The sequence below is a fragment of the Ursus maritimus genome (assembly GCF_017311325.1).
Source record: "Ursus maritimus isolate PB19 chromosome X unlocalized genomic scaffold, ASM1731132v1 scaffold_X1, whole genome shotgun sequence".
Taxonomy (NCBI): domain Eukaryota; kingdom Metazoa; phylum Chordata; class Mammalia; order Carnivora; family Ursidae; genus Ursus; species Ursus maritimus.
Window position 1 is genome coordinate 26,943,799 of NW_024423319.1, and position 14,314 is coordinate 26,958,112.

General features: G+C 39.9%; 1 protein-coding gene across 2 annotated transcripts in view; it reads right to left on the reverse strand.

The window, feature by feature from the left end:
• Positions 1-3,555: 3,555 nt before the first annotated feature.
• The window catches only part of LOC103680228 (X-linked inhibitor of apoptosis), a 53,844-nt gene continuing 43,085 nt past the window's right edge, over positions 3,556-14,314 (reverse strand). For both annotated transcript variants that reach the window (XM_040628308.1, XM_040628300.1), the window contains one exon: positions 3,556-8,100. In XM_040628308.1, coding sequence (XP_040484242.1) covers positions 7,907-8,100 — 194 coding nt within the window. In that variant the 3' untranslated portion in view covers positions 3,556-7,906. The remainder of the gene's footprint in view (positions 8,101-14,314) is intronic.

Genomic DNA, 14,314 nt, shown 5'->3' on the forward strand with positions numbered 1-14,314 from the left:
GTTATGTGAACGCGGTCTCTCTCAATAGATCCTATTGTACTGTACTCACCCTTCTTGTGCTGATGTGAGAGGATAGCATGTCTATGTGAAGAGATGAGGTGAGGGGAACGATGTAGGCTTGTGACATAGCATTAGGCTACTACTGACCTTCTCATGATCATCAGAAAGAGAATCATCTGTTTTGGACCACGGTTGACCACAGATAACTGAAACCATGGAAAGGGAACTAGATAAGGGGAGACTACTATAAAATATATCTTTCCAAAAATATATCTTTTTTTAAAAAAGACTTTGAGAGAGAGAGAGAGAGAGAGCACAAGCAGGCAGAGTGGCAGGCAGAGGGAGAGGGAGAAGCAGGCTCCCCCCTGAGCGGGAAGCCTGCCTCAGGACATGATCCCAGGACCCTGGGATCACGACCTGAGCCGAAGGCAGACACTTACCGACTGAGCCACCCAGGCGCCCCCCAAAATATCTTTTTGTTTGTTTTAAGTGACCTCTGCACCCAACGTGGGGCTCAAACTCACGACCCTGAGATCAAGAGTCACATGTTCTTCTGACTAGGCCGGCCAAGCGCCCCTGTAAAATATGTGTTTAGTAAAGTTTATTGAAACAAAAATTAGACTTTGAAGCAGGATCATTGCTTAAATACCATTACCTCAATTAATTATACTCTAGTTGTGTGCATGCGTGTGTGTGTGTGTGTGTGTGTGTGTGTGTTTTCAAATTTAAATTCCTCCAGGAAACTGACAGGGGAAAATAATGATCAAAGTTTGGTTTCTCTTGGATTTTTATTCTTTATTTGTTTTGAACCAATATCCTTCTAATATTCATTCATAAGCTAAAGTTAACAAGTATCGGCCCATGCAAAATATTTTTTATGCTGTTGTCATTAATTACGGTGAATATAGGGTCTTGGAAATCTCAAATTAAACAGAATGAGATTGGGAAAAAAAATCTCTGAGCTGACCAAATCTATTCAAAGCCAAATGGCCAGTTTATGTATTTGTTATAAGCAAATTTGTGGTTTGCTGGAATAGAACAAAAAAATCACCGACTTTCATCTAGCTTTAAGATTTTAATTTTGGCTGCAGTTAGAGAGACCCGATAGTGACCAATAAGTGTGGATTGATGCAATTCTGAAGGCCTTTAGAGACCTAACACCACTACAGGATAAAAGAATTCAGAACTGCTATTTGTTACAAATTAGAGAAGCTTCCAACTCTTACATTCTATCATTGTAGATTAACTCCTCACGTTTCACTGAAGCTTTGGCTCTTTCTAGAAGTGCAGGTCTGTTCTTTTTTTTTTTTTTTAAGATTTTATTTATTTATTTGACAGAGATAGAGACAGCCAGCAAGAGAGGGAACACAGCAGGGGGCGTGGGAGAGGAAGAAGCAGGCTCCCAGCGGAGGAGCCTGATGCGGGGCTCGATCCCATAACGCCGGGATCACGCCCTGAGCCGAAGGCAGACGCTCAACCGCTGTGCCACCCGGCGCCCCTGCAGGTCTGTTCTGTACAATTTCAACTGATTCCTGTCACACTAGCGCTTGGGAGTAAGTCTTCAAATATTTAACTCTTTCATTGCTTGATGGGAGGATAGTTTAACGGCATGGGCAATGTGGGGCGATTAATGAATTTAGCAGTGAAAGGGCTGAAGATTTATACTCATTATAAAACTCAAAGAGTACTCTACGCAAGAAAGTTTTGTTGAAAAGTAGAATCAGAAGGGACTTTCAGGATGTTGTATTTTATGTATTCATGTTTTGATAACAGGAGAAAATATAGGACTGGATCAGCAATAAGTTATAAGGAAGAGAAAGGTGAGGATGACAGTCATTTGCAGAGAGCTGTATCAATTTAATTTACACACTTCAGCCATTTAGTTCTTTCTGGATTCAGACCCCTTACCATATCCCAAGGGTTTTCAAACTTTAGCCTGCATCAGAACCACTTGGGCCTGTTAAAACACAGATTGCGGAGTCAAGCCCCAGAGTTTCTGATTCCGTAGGTTTGAGATGGGGCCCAATAATCTGCATTTCTAACAGGTTCCTAGCTGATGCAGATGCTGCTGGTCCCAGGACCACACTTTGAGAACCAGATACCCATTCACCATGCAGTTAGCCTACTCATATATATCTTTTAGATTTTGTCTATTTGAGAGAGAGAATGAGCAGGAAGGAGGGGGCAAAGGGAGAGGAAGCAGACTCCCCGCTGAGTGCAGAGCCCTAAGTGAGGTTCGATCCTAGGACCATGAGATCATGACCTGACCCGAAGACGCTTAACCGACTGAGCCACCCAGGTGCCCCCTTTTTTAAATTAAGTAAACTCCACGCCCCGCGTGAGGCTTGAACTCACGACCTCAAGATCAAGAGTCACATGCTCTACCGACTGACCCAGCCGGGTGCCCCTGGCCTACTAACTTCTAAGTACCATATTTATTCTATAATCTATAAGCAAACTACAAATGACATAGCAAGAACATAGTTATTTTATGCTTTGGGTGTTTCGTTTTGTTTTTTTAAGATTTTAAGTAATCTCTACACCCAACCTCATTTAACCTCATCTTCAAATAGGGGAAAGGGGGAATAAAGTTGACTTTAATTCTTATTCAGATGTCCATTAAAATTCAGCAACAGTAGGGAGTTAAAAATTCAATTTTTGTAAAAACTGTTCTAATCTGGTTTAGGTACATAACAAGGTAGTTACAGAAGAAATGACACAATGCCTAGGATTTGTTCTACAATATGCAAGCAAAAAAGGGAAGGGAAGGGGGAAATCCCAGATGAAACAAGATGGACAAAATGTTATTTATTGAAGCTGAGGAATACCATGGGGTTAGCTATACCTTGCTTTCTACTTTTGGGTAAGGTTGAAAATTTCTGTAAGAGAAAGCTTTTTTATTTTTTTAAATTTTTTAAAAGATTTTATTTATTTATTTGACAGAGAGAAAGACAGCTAGTGAGAGAGGGAACACAAGCAGGGGGAGTGGGAGAGGAAGAAGCAGGCTCCCAGCAGAGGAGCCCGATGTGGGGCTCGATCCCAGAACTCCGGGATCACGCCCTGAGCCGAAGGCAGACGCTTAACGACTGAGCCACCCAGGCGCCCCAGAGAAAGCTTTTTTTTAAAAAAAAATTTGTTGGTGCCCTCTCTGGGGCTTGAACTTTAAGAGAAAGCTTTGAAAATTCACATCTTTATCAATATTCATTGAAAGTGTAGTTGACATGTAAGAAGAAAGGTAGACTGCATTTAAATTGCTTGCTCAAGATTTGTTATGGTGACTATATTACCTCTTGGGAGAAACAGACCGATCTTTGTGGGGAGAGAGTGTTATTATAGTTCATATTTTTATACATTGTAAAAACAGGCTTTTCATGCACTTACAGAATTCGATAAATTAATATGAAAACAGATGTCTTTTTTCTTTTAATAGGACATGACTTGATGTGTACCTTAATGCCTGGCCCAATGGCAGAAAATATATTTAGGTTTCATTTTAGTATTTTTAAGAGGGCTATTTTATTTTTTCTGAGAAAGTAAAATAAATACAAAGTAATATCATTTTAAAGAACAGTACTTTATTGAATAAGTTTTATTCACAGAAAAATAAGCTTTAATCTATGATGACTGCCAGATTATACACTGGAAAGCAATTTTCTTTGTTTTCCATACTGATGGAAAGGTTTCTACTAAATGAAAAAAGTCATAAAATTATATTCACAAATATAGCACTCTATCTGAAAACATTTCACATGATTATTCACAACACTAATACAATGACATAAGAATCTGTCATTCTGTCAGATTAGATAAGATATAATAATGAAAAATGCAAAATCTAACAAAAATTACATTAAAGCCTTTATTACATCAAATCGAAAATGCAAATATGTTACCAAGTATAGAGAAAATGACAAAATATACTTATATAGTAATTTTAAATGTTGCATTAATGATACACAATAAGCATGTAGGAAATGCCAAAAAAAATCTCTATGCATATCTGCAAACTTTAGTCTTCAAAATAGAATCTTACCACCCAAAACATTAATGTAGTATTGTACAATTTGAAGATATATGTATTTAAGATTGTCCTACTGTATTAGTCATAAAGTGTCATTTAATATGTAGTGAAAGTTATGGCATAAAAGAAAGAATAGTTGAAAAAATAAACATTTGAGATCTCCCAGGAGAGGTAACTTGAAGTTTTTCACCTTCAAACTATGTCCCAGTCTGGGCTGCCACTAATTAGCTAGACAGCTTTGAATAAATCACTTCACCTTTGGGCCTCAGTCGTCTCACCTGTAAAACGAGGGGAAGAATCAGATACTCTCTAAGGTCACTTCTAGCTCTGACACTCTAGGATTCTAGTAGCCGCTAGTGAAATTCACATTGTGCTAACTGAACAGAGTCAAACTGACACTGACGATGAAAGTGGGAATAAGCCAACTGTTTCTATTAGCAAAGCTCACCGAACTTGATAAGAATAGTTTTTTTTTTAGATTTTTTTAAAAAGGAACTTAAATATTTTTAAGGACCTGAACTATTTATTATAATTTACATCTTAACTATGAGAAACGCCAAAAAAGATGAGTAAGAGTCACTGAAAGAGTTACCATCTAAGTTTTAGCCCAAATTTCCAGAGTCAAGGCAAACCCCTGAAGGGTGAGAGTGTGCTGGGAAGGGAATGAACATTTGTAGCAAGTATCTGACATCCAGGGTCTCCCTGAACTCTCCTGATTTTGTAAGATAGGTATTATTCTTATTTCAGAAATGAAGAAACAGCTCTTTTTTAAAGCCGACTTGGCTAAAAATAACTACATCTGTCAACTATCCCCTCCTGTTTTCTTATTTCTCTAATGGAAATGAAAAGCCTACCCCATTTCTCCCACTCCTCCACCCTTCCCCCTCATATTCAACCCCTGGGGAATCAGGAAATAAAAGAATGATTTGGGCCTCAAGAGTACAATACACGCACTTAGTGCTGTGGTGGAAGTCTCCATCCAGAGAGTTCGAAATACCAGTTTTATCCACTCAAATGAAAACAGGAAAAAAAAAAAAAAACCTACCAAAATTTAAATAATGTAACCACAAAAACAAAAGATCATAGTTAGGCAGGGCCAAATCGCATTATATACACCCATCACACCCACCCTACCCCTTAGCCTTTAACCAAAGGGGAAAAAACAACAAAACTAAGAAACCCAAACCGAGCAGGAACGGCAATACAAAGCCATTAATTAACTAACTGGAGTTTACTTTATAAACATGAAAGCCATTTTTCAAAAATTAAAACAAGGCTTTTGATCAGCACACCAAATTATTATGAATAAAGATAACTACTTATTACCGAACAACCTGACTCCTCGCATGACTAAAATGTAGTAAAAGGTGGTGACTTCGAAATCTTTAGAGTGAACTTTCTAACAGAAAAGGAATGTCTACATGTAGATATGGAGAACTATTTTGGGAAAGGGGGAGGCGCAGATTTGGATCTGGTTATATTTCTGACCTTGCAAGTAATCATTTTTTGCACAACTAGATGGAAAGGATCCAGTGCTTTTTATAGTGAGAACACAGACAAACATTGGTAAGTCTTAAAAAAAATGTGATTAGAAGTTGGAGTGCTGAGTGATTTCAGAACCTGAAGCAACAGCATTTCTAAACAATTCTTAAAATAAACTTGTTAGCCACATCAGCTTCATGCAGTACATTTCACAACTCATGGGGAGAAAAAAGGTCTTTCTTAACTCTAAACATACAAGTTTTAAAAGAAGAGTTTTAATGAACGGAGGCTCCCAGAACAGGAAAAGCCTTATGTTAAAACAATTCAGTCCCTGGCCAACAACTAGATTGAACTAACTACCTGACTTGGAGCTGACGTGTTCTGGAAAACACATTTAAGAACCTTTAACACTTTTCTCCCCTTGTACTTTAGATTCAAAGCTTAGACTATATATGTAAAATTTACCTTAATGACCATCTAACTAAACCTAAGTGCAAGTCCAAAGGTAAAGAGAACCGAGAGCTTACATGGTAAAGCAAAAAGCCAGGCAGTCATTGTTTAACTTCGAAAGTTCTCATTTAAATTTGCAATGCTTCAAATGACTGTCACTTAAAATAGTCATCCACAGAGGTGCTGAGAACATGACAATACTCTTTCTCTTAGAAAATAAGATGATTATAGAATTTTTAAGTTTCATTCTCAAATGTTTCTCTGCAGTGAAATGCCTCACTCACCCCTATGACAGGTTGGTTTAAGAATCTTTTAAGCAAACCCTGGGTGTTGTATGAAGCACTTTCAAACTTCTGTTTTTTATCTCTATTGACTCCCATTCAAGTTTTATTTTCTTTTTAATATTTAAGCAAGTATTCTAGTTTTCTTGTCAATACTTTGTAATTTCCAAGAGATTTTAAGGATCTTGAGAGAACATTTGTTTCAGAAATATCTACTACTATTACTAATCAAGGAAACAAAACAATTTAGGTAAAGACTTGACATTTTGTCCTATATACATCTTAATTATCCTAACAGTAAAAACGCACATGAAACTTTAAGATACAAGATGATATGAGAATCTCAACATGGAAAGCTGTCACTATAACTACAAGCAGTGTACAAACATGCTTCTACTTTTTCCTACATAAGCTGACAGATGTTTAAAATACTGGGTTAACAAAGATCTTTTAGTAAAGTGACTTAGGCAGGCTTAAACTAGCAAGGATTAAGGATGAATCCTTACTAATTAATTGGAAGATCTGAGACATATTTCATATTTCATTTTACAAAATCAGGAATATTTATTTTGAAACAAGAGAAGAAGACATGGTCTACCTGTCAGAAAACTACCACTCAGAAATATTTTTCATCCACAAAGCAGGAAAAACATAAAAACATTTAAATTTCACATTGGCACCAAAAAGGTTAACTGCTCTGCCTTCTTGGATTAGAAAAACTAAAGCTGAGCAATGAGTAGTTTTGCAGGCGTTTGAACATGCCTAAGCCTTTAAATCAGTAAAATACTTTCTAAAAATTCTGATTATAAAATACATACTTATAAAAAATCCAAACAGAACAAAATGAAAAAAGTAGAAAGTGAAAGGCCCCTGCAACCCCCTCTGGGCCCTACCCCCCCCACCCCACCCTCAAGAGAAACCACATTTAACTGTTTGGTGCTTTATCCGTCCAAATCTTTTGTTCTATACATATACAAAACACACACACCTTCATCTGACTCATTGTATAGACAGTGTTTTGCTACTTCAGTTTACATTTAGTATCTTTGACATCTTTCCATGTCAGTACATGTTGGCTAGATGGTATTCATCCTTAAATACCCTTTTAACAATGGCAAAATCATTTTTTACAATCACCCACCCAAGCACGTGTGTATAATTTTAAAAGAGAATAGACAAAATCCTAAAACACAAAGACAAACATCTAAAAATAATCTGTATCTTTCCACCAGTGTGGAACAGTTCATTCCTTTTCACACAAAACAAATTATGTGATTGGGGAGATTAACTCTAATCTCCACGTTTACACAGAATGCTCCATTTGTTAAGCCTATATGAAAAGAATGAAAAATTCAGTTGATTAATTCACTTACACTTAGAAACTAAGTTAGTGTACTACAAATACACATTGTGGTCAGTGACAATATGATGCCTCTTAGTCTAGATTTCAATTAAATAACGGTAAAAAAAAAAAGATACACAACATAGCTAATATCCTCCAAAATCCAGAAATTCAAATTTTAGAATACGAACTAGAACATTGTAGTTTACATTTCGTCTACTCGGTAGCAAATGCTAATGGCATTCAATGCTGATTACTTAAAGTCAGTTCACATCACACACTCAATCAGGGTAATGAGAAGAACATAATGCGCCGAACTGTAGAGTTAGATTAAGACATAAAAATTTTTTGCTTGAAAGTAATGACTGTGTAGCACATGGGACATTTGTCAACTGCTTCAGCACATTGTTTACAAGTGACCAGATGTCCACAAGGAATGAAAACCACCGCGATATTTCTATCCATACAGATTTTGCAAAGCTTCTCCTCTTGCAGGAGCCTTAGCTGCTCTTCAGCACTAATCTCTGCACAAAGAGAAAAGAAATGTGTTAATTTTCGACTTTCTCAGTTGTTGAAATATACTGAAACAACGTGAAGCCCTACTGTGTGCCAGGCGCTCATCAAGGGGCAGGACACAGGATGACCCACACGTGACACCTGCTCTTAAAGAGCTCGCAGCCTAGAGGAGAGAAGGACGTGAGCTGAGGCTACGGAGGAAAGCGCAAAGTACACAGTGATAAGTGCTCTAATGAAGTTACGTACGAAGTGCTGGGGATGGGAAGTAGAACAAGTTCTTCTCTTCAGATGAGCTGGGGAACGCTGCTCGTTGGCAGCTGCGGCGGGGGGGGGATGGGAGAAGTGGAGGAGTGACATTTAAACATGGCCAGCAACTTGCCAGGCAGAGAAGCCAGGGTTAGGTAAAAAGAAGTGACATATGGAAAGGGCATGACTTACTCCAGAAATGGAGGGATGGGTCTGAGGGACCCTTCTGAAGTGGGACTACTAGGATGTGGTGACTGACTAGATGTGAGGGGTGAGGAAAAAAAGAGGAAACAGAGTTGATTTTAAGATTTCTAGTGTGGCTGACAAGGGGATGATGACGCCAAAAGGAAATACAGAAGGAGGTACTGGTCTGACATTTTTCCAGTTGTTTTTGAGGTGTCTGCAGGGCATCCGTATATAAATGTCACCGGACAGTCATGTGTTGAGGTCATGAGAAGTTAGGGCTAGAAACAGAGATTCGGGTGACATCAGCATACAGGGGGCACTAAAGCACTTGCTTAATTCAGCCTTTCCCGAACTAGGTTGTGTGAAGTGTTAACAAATCCGTCATGAAAATGTGTTTCATGGTCAAACAGAACTATAGTGACAGGGGCGCCTGGGTGGCTCAATTCGTTAAGCGTCGACTCTTGATCTCAGCTCTGGTCTCAATCTCATGGTTGTGAGATCAAGCCATGCACTGGGCTCCACGAGCCCACTTAAAAAACAAACAAACAAAAGAACTATAATGACAACAACAACAAAGGCAGCAGTTAACAGTAACACAGCACTTACTACTACGTGCCAGGCACTACTGTGAAGGCGTTGCACGGTTTAACAATCTTTGTAATCTTTTGTAGACCAGTGGTTTCCAAAGGCGGCCTCACCAGGGAATCACTTAGGGCATTTTTAAAAAAAGACTGATTTATCTATTTCCGAGAGGGGGAGGGGCAGCAGGAGAGAATCTTCAAGCAGACTCCCCAGTGAGCCCCCTGGGGCTCGACTGCAGGACCCATGAGATCATGACCTGAGTCAAAACCAAGAGTTGGCCGCTGAACTGAGCAACTCAGGCGCACATGGAGCATTTTGTTAACGAGAGATTGCTAGGCCCCATTCGCCAAATCTAAAGTTTCTGGGGTTGGTTTTTTAAATTTTGTTCTGAAATTAAAGTATGCAAAATAAAGGAGGTACAGTTTTATACAACAACAGCTTCTGGGATTGCACACACTGGCTGGGGAACCACTGCTATGAAGTACAGGTCAGGACAGTATAATGTATGTCCCCTCTTACAAAGTCACAATGCATGGCCTTATTTAACTACAGAGCTTTCCCTTTTTCCTTTTTTTTTTTTTTTTTCTCCCTCTTCATGCCATCCCTTTTAACAACCTGGGGAACACTGTTCTGAAAACAAGTTTGGGAACAGTGGTTGAGTTTTGTTCAACAAATATTTACTGAACACGTAACTAGGTTCTAGGAACTAGAGATCCAATAATTAACAAATGCATAGGCCCCGGGGCCCTAATCGTTCATAAACAAGTAAGAAACACAAGTCGACAGGAAATTATACTGGAGTGTAATGATAAAGGTAATTACAATTTGCTATGAAGAACACAGGAAGGGTGTGAGAGTGCACGCGCACATAAACGGAAGGCCTCCCGGAGGAGATTATACTTAAACTGGGTCCTAAAGGATGAGGAGTTAACTAGGAGAGATGGAGAGGGGGCTCTGGGGGACAGAGGCAGTGGGAGAAGAGTGTTCCGGGTAGAGGAAATGGCACAGGCAGGCTCCGAGAGGAGAGACAGAACCAGGCCTGCAAGCGCACGGGTAAGGCTTTCGGAGGGACGCAGCGGGACACGAGGCTAAGAAGGTTAGCAGGCGCCCGGTCACGAAAGATTTGGCAACCCACATAAAGGAGTTTGGACTTGATCCTGAGGGCCCTGGGGACCAGTAAAGGGTATTAACCTGGAGGGAGATAGGAGGAGGTTTGTGCTTTGGAGAGGTATGCCTGACCAGGGGTGGAGAGAAAGTATTCTTTAATCTCTTTCTTCTTAAAAAGCAACCTCATGGACATAATCAAAACTAGAATCTCAAACATGGACTGCATCAGAGGTAAGATAAAGCACCTGTCCTCAAGAAGCTGGGTCTGATATGCAGGACAGAAAAGCAAACCGTTCTAAAACAATGCTATGAATGCCCTCACAGCAGCGCAAGTAGAGAACAGGGAGCTCTGGACTCTGCTGTGGGGACCGGGGAAAGCTTCAAACAGTGACCTCTAAGTGCAGCCTTGAAGGATGAGTTCACAAGATGGATTTAGGGGACCGGGGGTGGAGTGGAGAATGAGACTAGGTACACAGACAGGGAAAAGGCAGCTGGGGTGGAGGTAACAATGGAAGTAACGGGATGGCACTCTACCCTGCTTTGTATTATATGAAAGCATTTAACCAAAAAAGTCAGAATCAAGTACATACTCACGCCCCCAAAAAGGAGGAAAACAATTAAGAAGTTTACACATGACTTTTGGATGTGACGCTCCAGTGAGTAAAAACGAACACTGGACCTAGAGGAGTCAAGTTTATAGAGACAGAAAGCAGAATGGCGGCTGTCGGGCTGGGGGAGGGGGAATGAGGACGTGTTGTTTCATGGGGACAGAGTTTCAGTTCTGTAGATAAAAAGACTTGTGGAGACTGGTTGCACAACTGTGAATGTACTTAACACTACTGAACTGTACACTTGAAACATTTTTTTAAGAGGAACACTGGACCACATGTCAGGAAACCTGATTTTCATTCCCAACTAGCCGAGTGATCTTTGACGACAGGACATCTATACTTCAGTTTTCTTACTGAAGTAATGGAAGTTATTATATGATCTTTCAGGTTCACTTTTGCTCTGCTGGTTTGTGATTCCATTTTACAGACCGCAGCGGAATGAGGTGTCAGGCCTACCAAACATGGTTATCAACTTCTTCTACCTTATCTCAGCCTTACGCACAGCCACTTAACTTGACATGGTGAGGCTCTGGGCATAGATTTTACCTCCTGAAACCGACTGTTTGCTCCTGACAATTTTATTTCACTGAAGCCTTAGGGTAACTATTGGATTCTACGTCCTTTAGGATGGCACCTTTCCCCGTCTACTTTCTTTTTTTAAATATTTAATTTATTCGAAAGAGAAAGAGAGAGAGAGAGAGCATGAGTCGGGGGGAGAGGCAGAGGGAGAGGCAGACTCCCCTGCTGAGCTGAGAGCCCAATGTGGAACTAGATCTCAGGACCTGGAGATCACGACCTGAGCTGAAGGCAGACACTTAACCACCTGAGCCACCCAGGCGCCCCCCAAACTTTAAAAAAAATTATTTATTTGAGAGACAGAGAGTGCGTGGGGGGGGGGCAAAGGGAGAGGGAGAGAGAATCTCAAGCAGACTCACCACCAACCGTAGAGCTCTATGAGGGGGCTTGTTCCCACAACCCTGAGATTGACCCTGAGCTGAACTCAAGAGTCGGATGCTTAACCAACTGAGCCACCCAGGTGCCCCAGCACACTATGTAATCTTTAAAAAGAAAGAAAGATACTATTTGGTACTATTTTTAGAAGACCACTTACTGGGATATTTTCTGTCACATAGCCATTGTGATAAAAGCTAGTACTGAATCTAGGATTTCTCAGTAAGCAACAATAACAGTGTAGTTTTTCTAATAACTTCCACCTGCTTTACCTCAGGCCCATCTTCTATTCTGTATAGAATTAAAAGAGTCTTAGTGCCAGTCTTTATGCATAAGCCCTTGGGAAGAGGAATAGGCAGCAGCCCTAGTGCGAGAAGATAGGCTGTATCAATTAACCTCCCTCTCAACTTAATGAGACCGAGGAGAGGTCAACTGATGAATTCCAACCCCTGCTTCTGAGAGCTGCCCTTTGCTTAGTCCCTGCTTCCCACACCATCCGAGCTTGTAGTCTTAGTGATAGTAAGAACCTCCATCGACTCCTGTTGGATAGAAAACAGACGCTCCCTAAAGCACTCGGTCCCTTGTTCTCTTCCTGTTGCAGTCCACTAAATCATCCTGTTGCTGACAACACCTTCTGGTATAAAACCTAACACCTTACTGTCAAACTTGAGTTGTGGTTAAGATGCAGGGGAAAATGATACAGTCCCTTGTATTTCAGGAAGATGATCAAGTCAGTGGTTCATTTTACCATTACCAAGACAAGTGAAACTATTACAGGTTTTAAATAAATGCCTACTTAGGAAAAGAGTAGTAAGATTTCTGCTGAATGTTTTACATCAACTAATGTAATTAAAAAATCAGTGTTATACTGTTTTGTGACTGATGTAATTATCTGAATAATATTTTAGAAGCATTTGAAATAACTTAAAGATCAAAAGGGTCTACTCATTTTTTAATTTTTTTTTTTTTTAAGTAAGCTCTACACTTAATGTGGAGCTTGAACTCACAACCCCGGGATCAAGAGTCGCATGCTCTTCTGACTGAGCCAGCCAGGCACCCCAGAAGGGTCTTTATGTAAAAAAAAAAAAAGTAAACTTTTAGATTTATTAGCCCTGGGAGAATCTGCAACCTTTGGGAGATGTGGCCAAGAGCTCAGAGAACAATGACTATACCAACGTACCTCGGTACCCAAAATGTATTCAGTTTGAAACTTTCTAACCTTCGATGTTGCCATCAAACACTAGAGTTGCTTTCATCCTTAAAGAAGGAACTTACGTTTTTTAATCTTTTTTTCCTAAAAGGAGTTTATATGCTTCTCTTGCACATTAGTAAAACACTTTTCAAGGGTGCCTGGCTGGCTCCGTCAATAGACCATGCAACTCTTGATCTCAGGGTTGTGAGTCCAAGCCCCAACTTGGGTGTGGAGCCTACTTAAAAAAAAAGTTTAATACACTTTCTATATATGATTTACAGTACCAGGGTGTCACTTATTCAAGCTCCATTTAGTAATAAGGCGCTTTTATAGGTTTACATCACATGAAAAGTTGCAGAACACTCTAAATCCATTTCAACTACAAAACTTACAGATTCCACAATCATAAAAGCCTTCATTATTCCTTATCTAAACTAAAACACAAACCCACACTTAAATAAATCAGGGGCGACTGGGTGGCTCAGTCCAGTTAAGTGTCCAACTCTTTTTTTTTTCTTTTTTTAAAAGAATTATTCTAGAGAGACACAGAAGGGGGGAGGGGCAGAGGGAGAGAATCCTCAAGCATACTCCCCACTGAGCGTGGAACCCGATCCCACAACCCATGAGATCTTGACCTGAGCTGAAACCAAGAGTTGGATGCTTAACCAACTGAGCCATCCAGGCACCCCAGCGTCCAACCCTTGATTTCAGCTTAGGTCATGATCTCAGGGTCATGGAATCAAGCCCTGCAAAGGGCTCCACGATAAGTGGGGAGTCTGCTTGAGATTCTCTCTTTCCCCCCTGTGCTCTCTCTAAAATAAATAAATATATCATAACAAAAATTAAATTAATTAACCAGTGGATTTTACTTGGATACCAACTAGGACAAATCAACTGTTAAGAATGTTTTAAGACACTGGGGAGAATTAAAACCAACTGATTTTCAAATGACATTATGGAATTACTGGTAATTTTGTTAAGTTTGGTAACATACTGTATGTATAAATAAATGCATCCCCCCAAAATTCATATGCTGAAGCCCTAAACTCCCAATGTGATGGGACTCACAGATGGGCCCTTTGGGAGGTAATTAAATTTAGATGAGGTCATAAGGGTGGGACCCGCTCATTACAGAATGAGTATCTCTCTTATTTTTTTTCTTTCTCATTATGTATGTATTTCTATTTTTATTTTGAAGATTTTATTTTTAATTTTTAAAAATTTTTTAAAGAAGATTTTATTTATTTGAGAGAGAGAGAGAGAGAAAGCGAGTGCACAAGCAGTGGGAGCAGCAGGCAGAGGGAGAGGGAGAAGCAGACTCCCCGCTGAGCAGGGAGCCCGATGTAG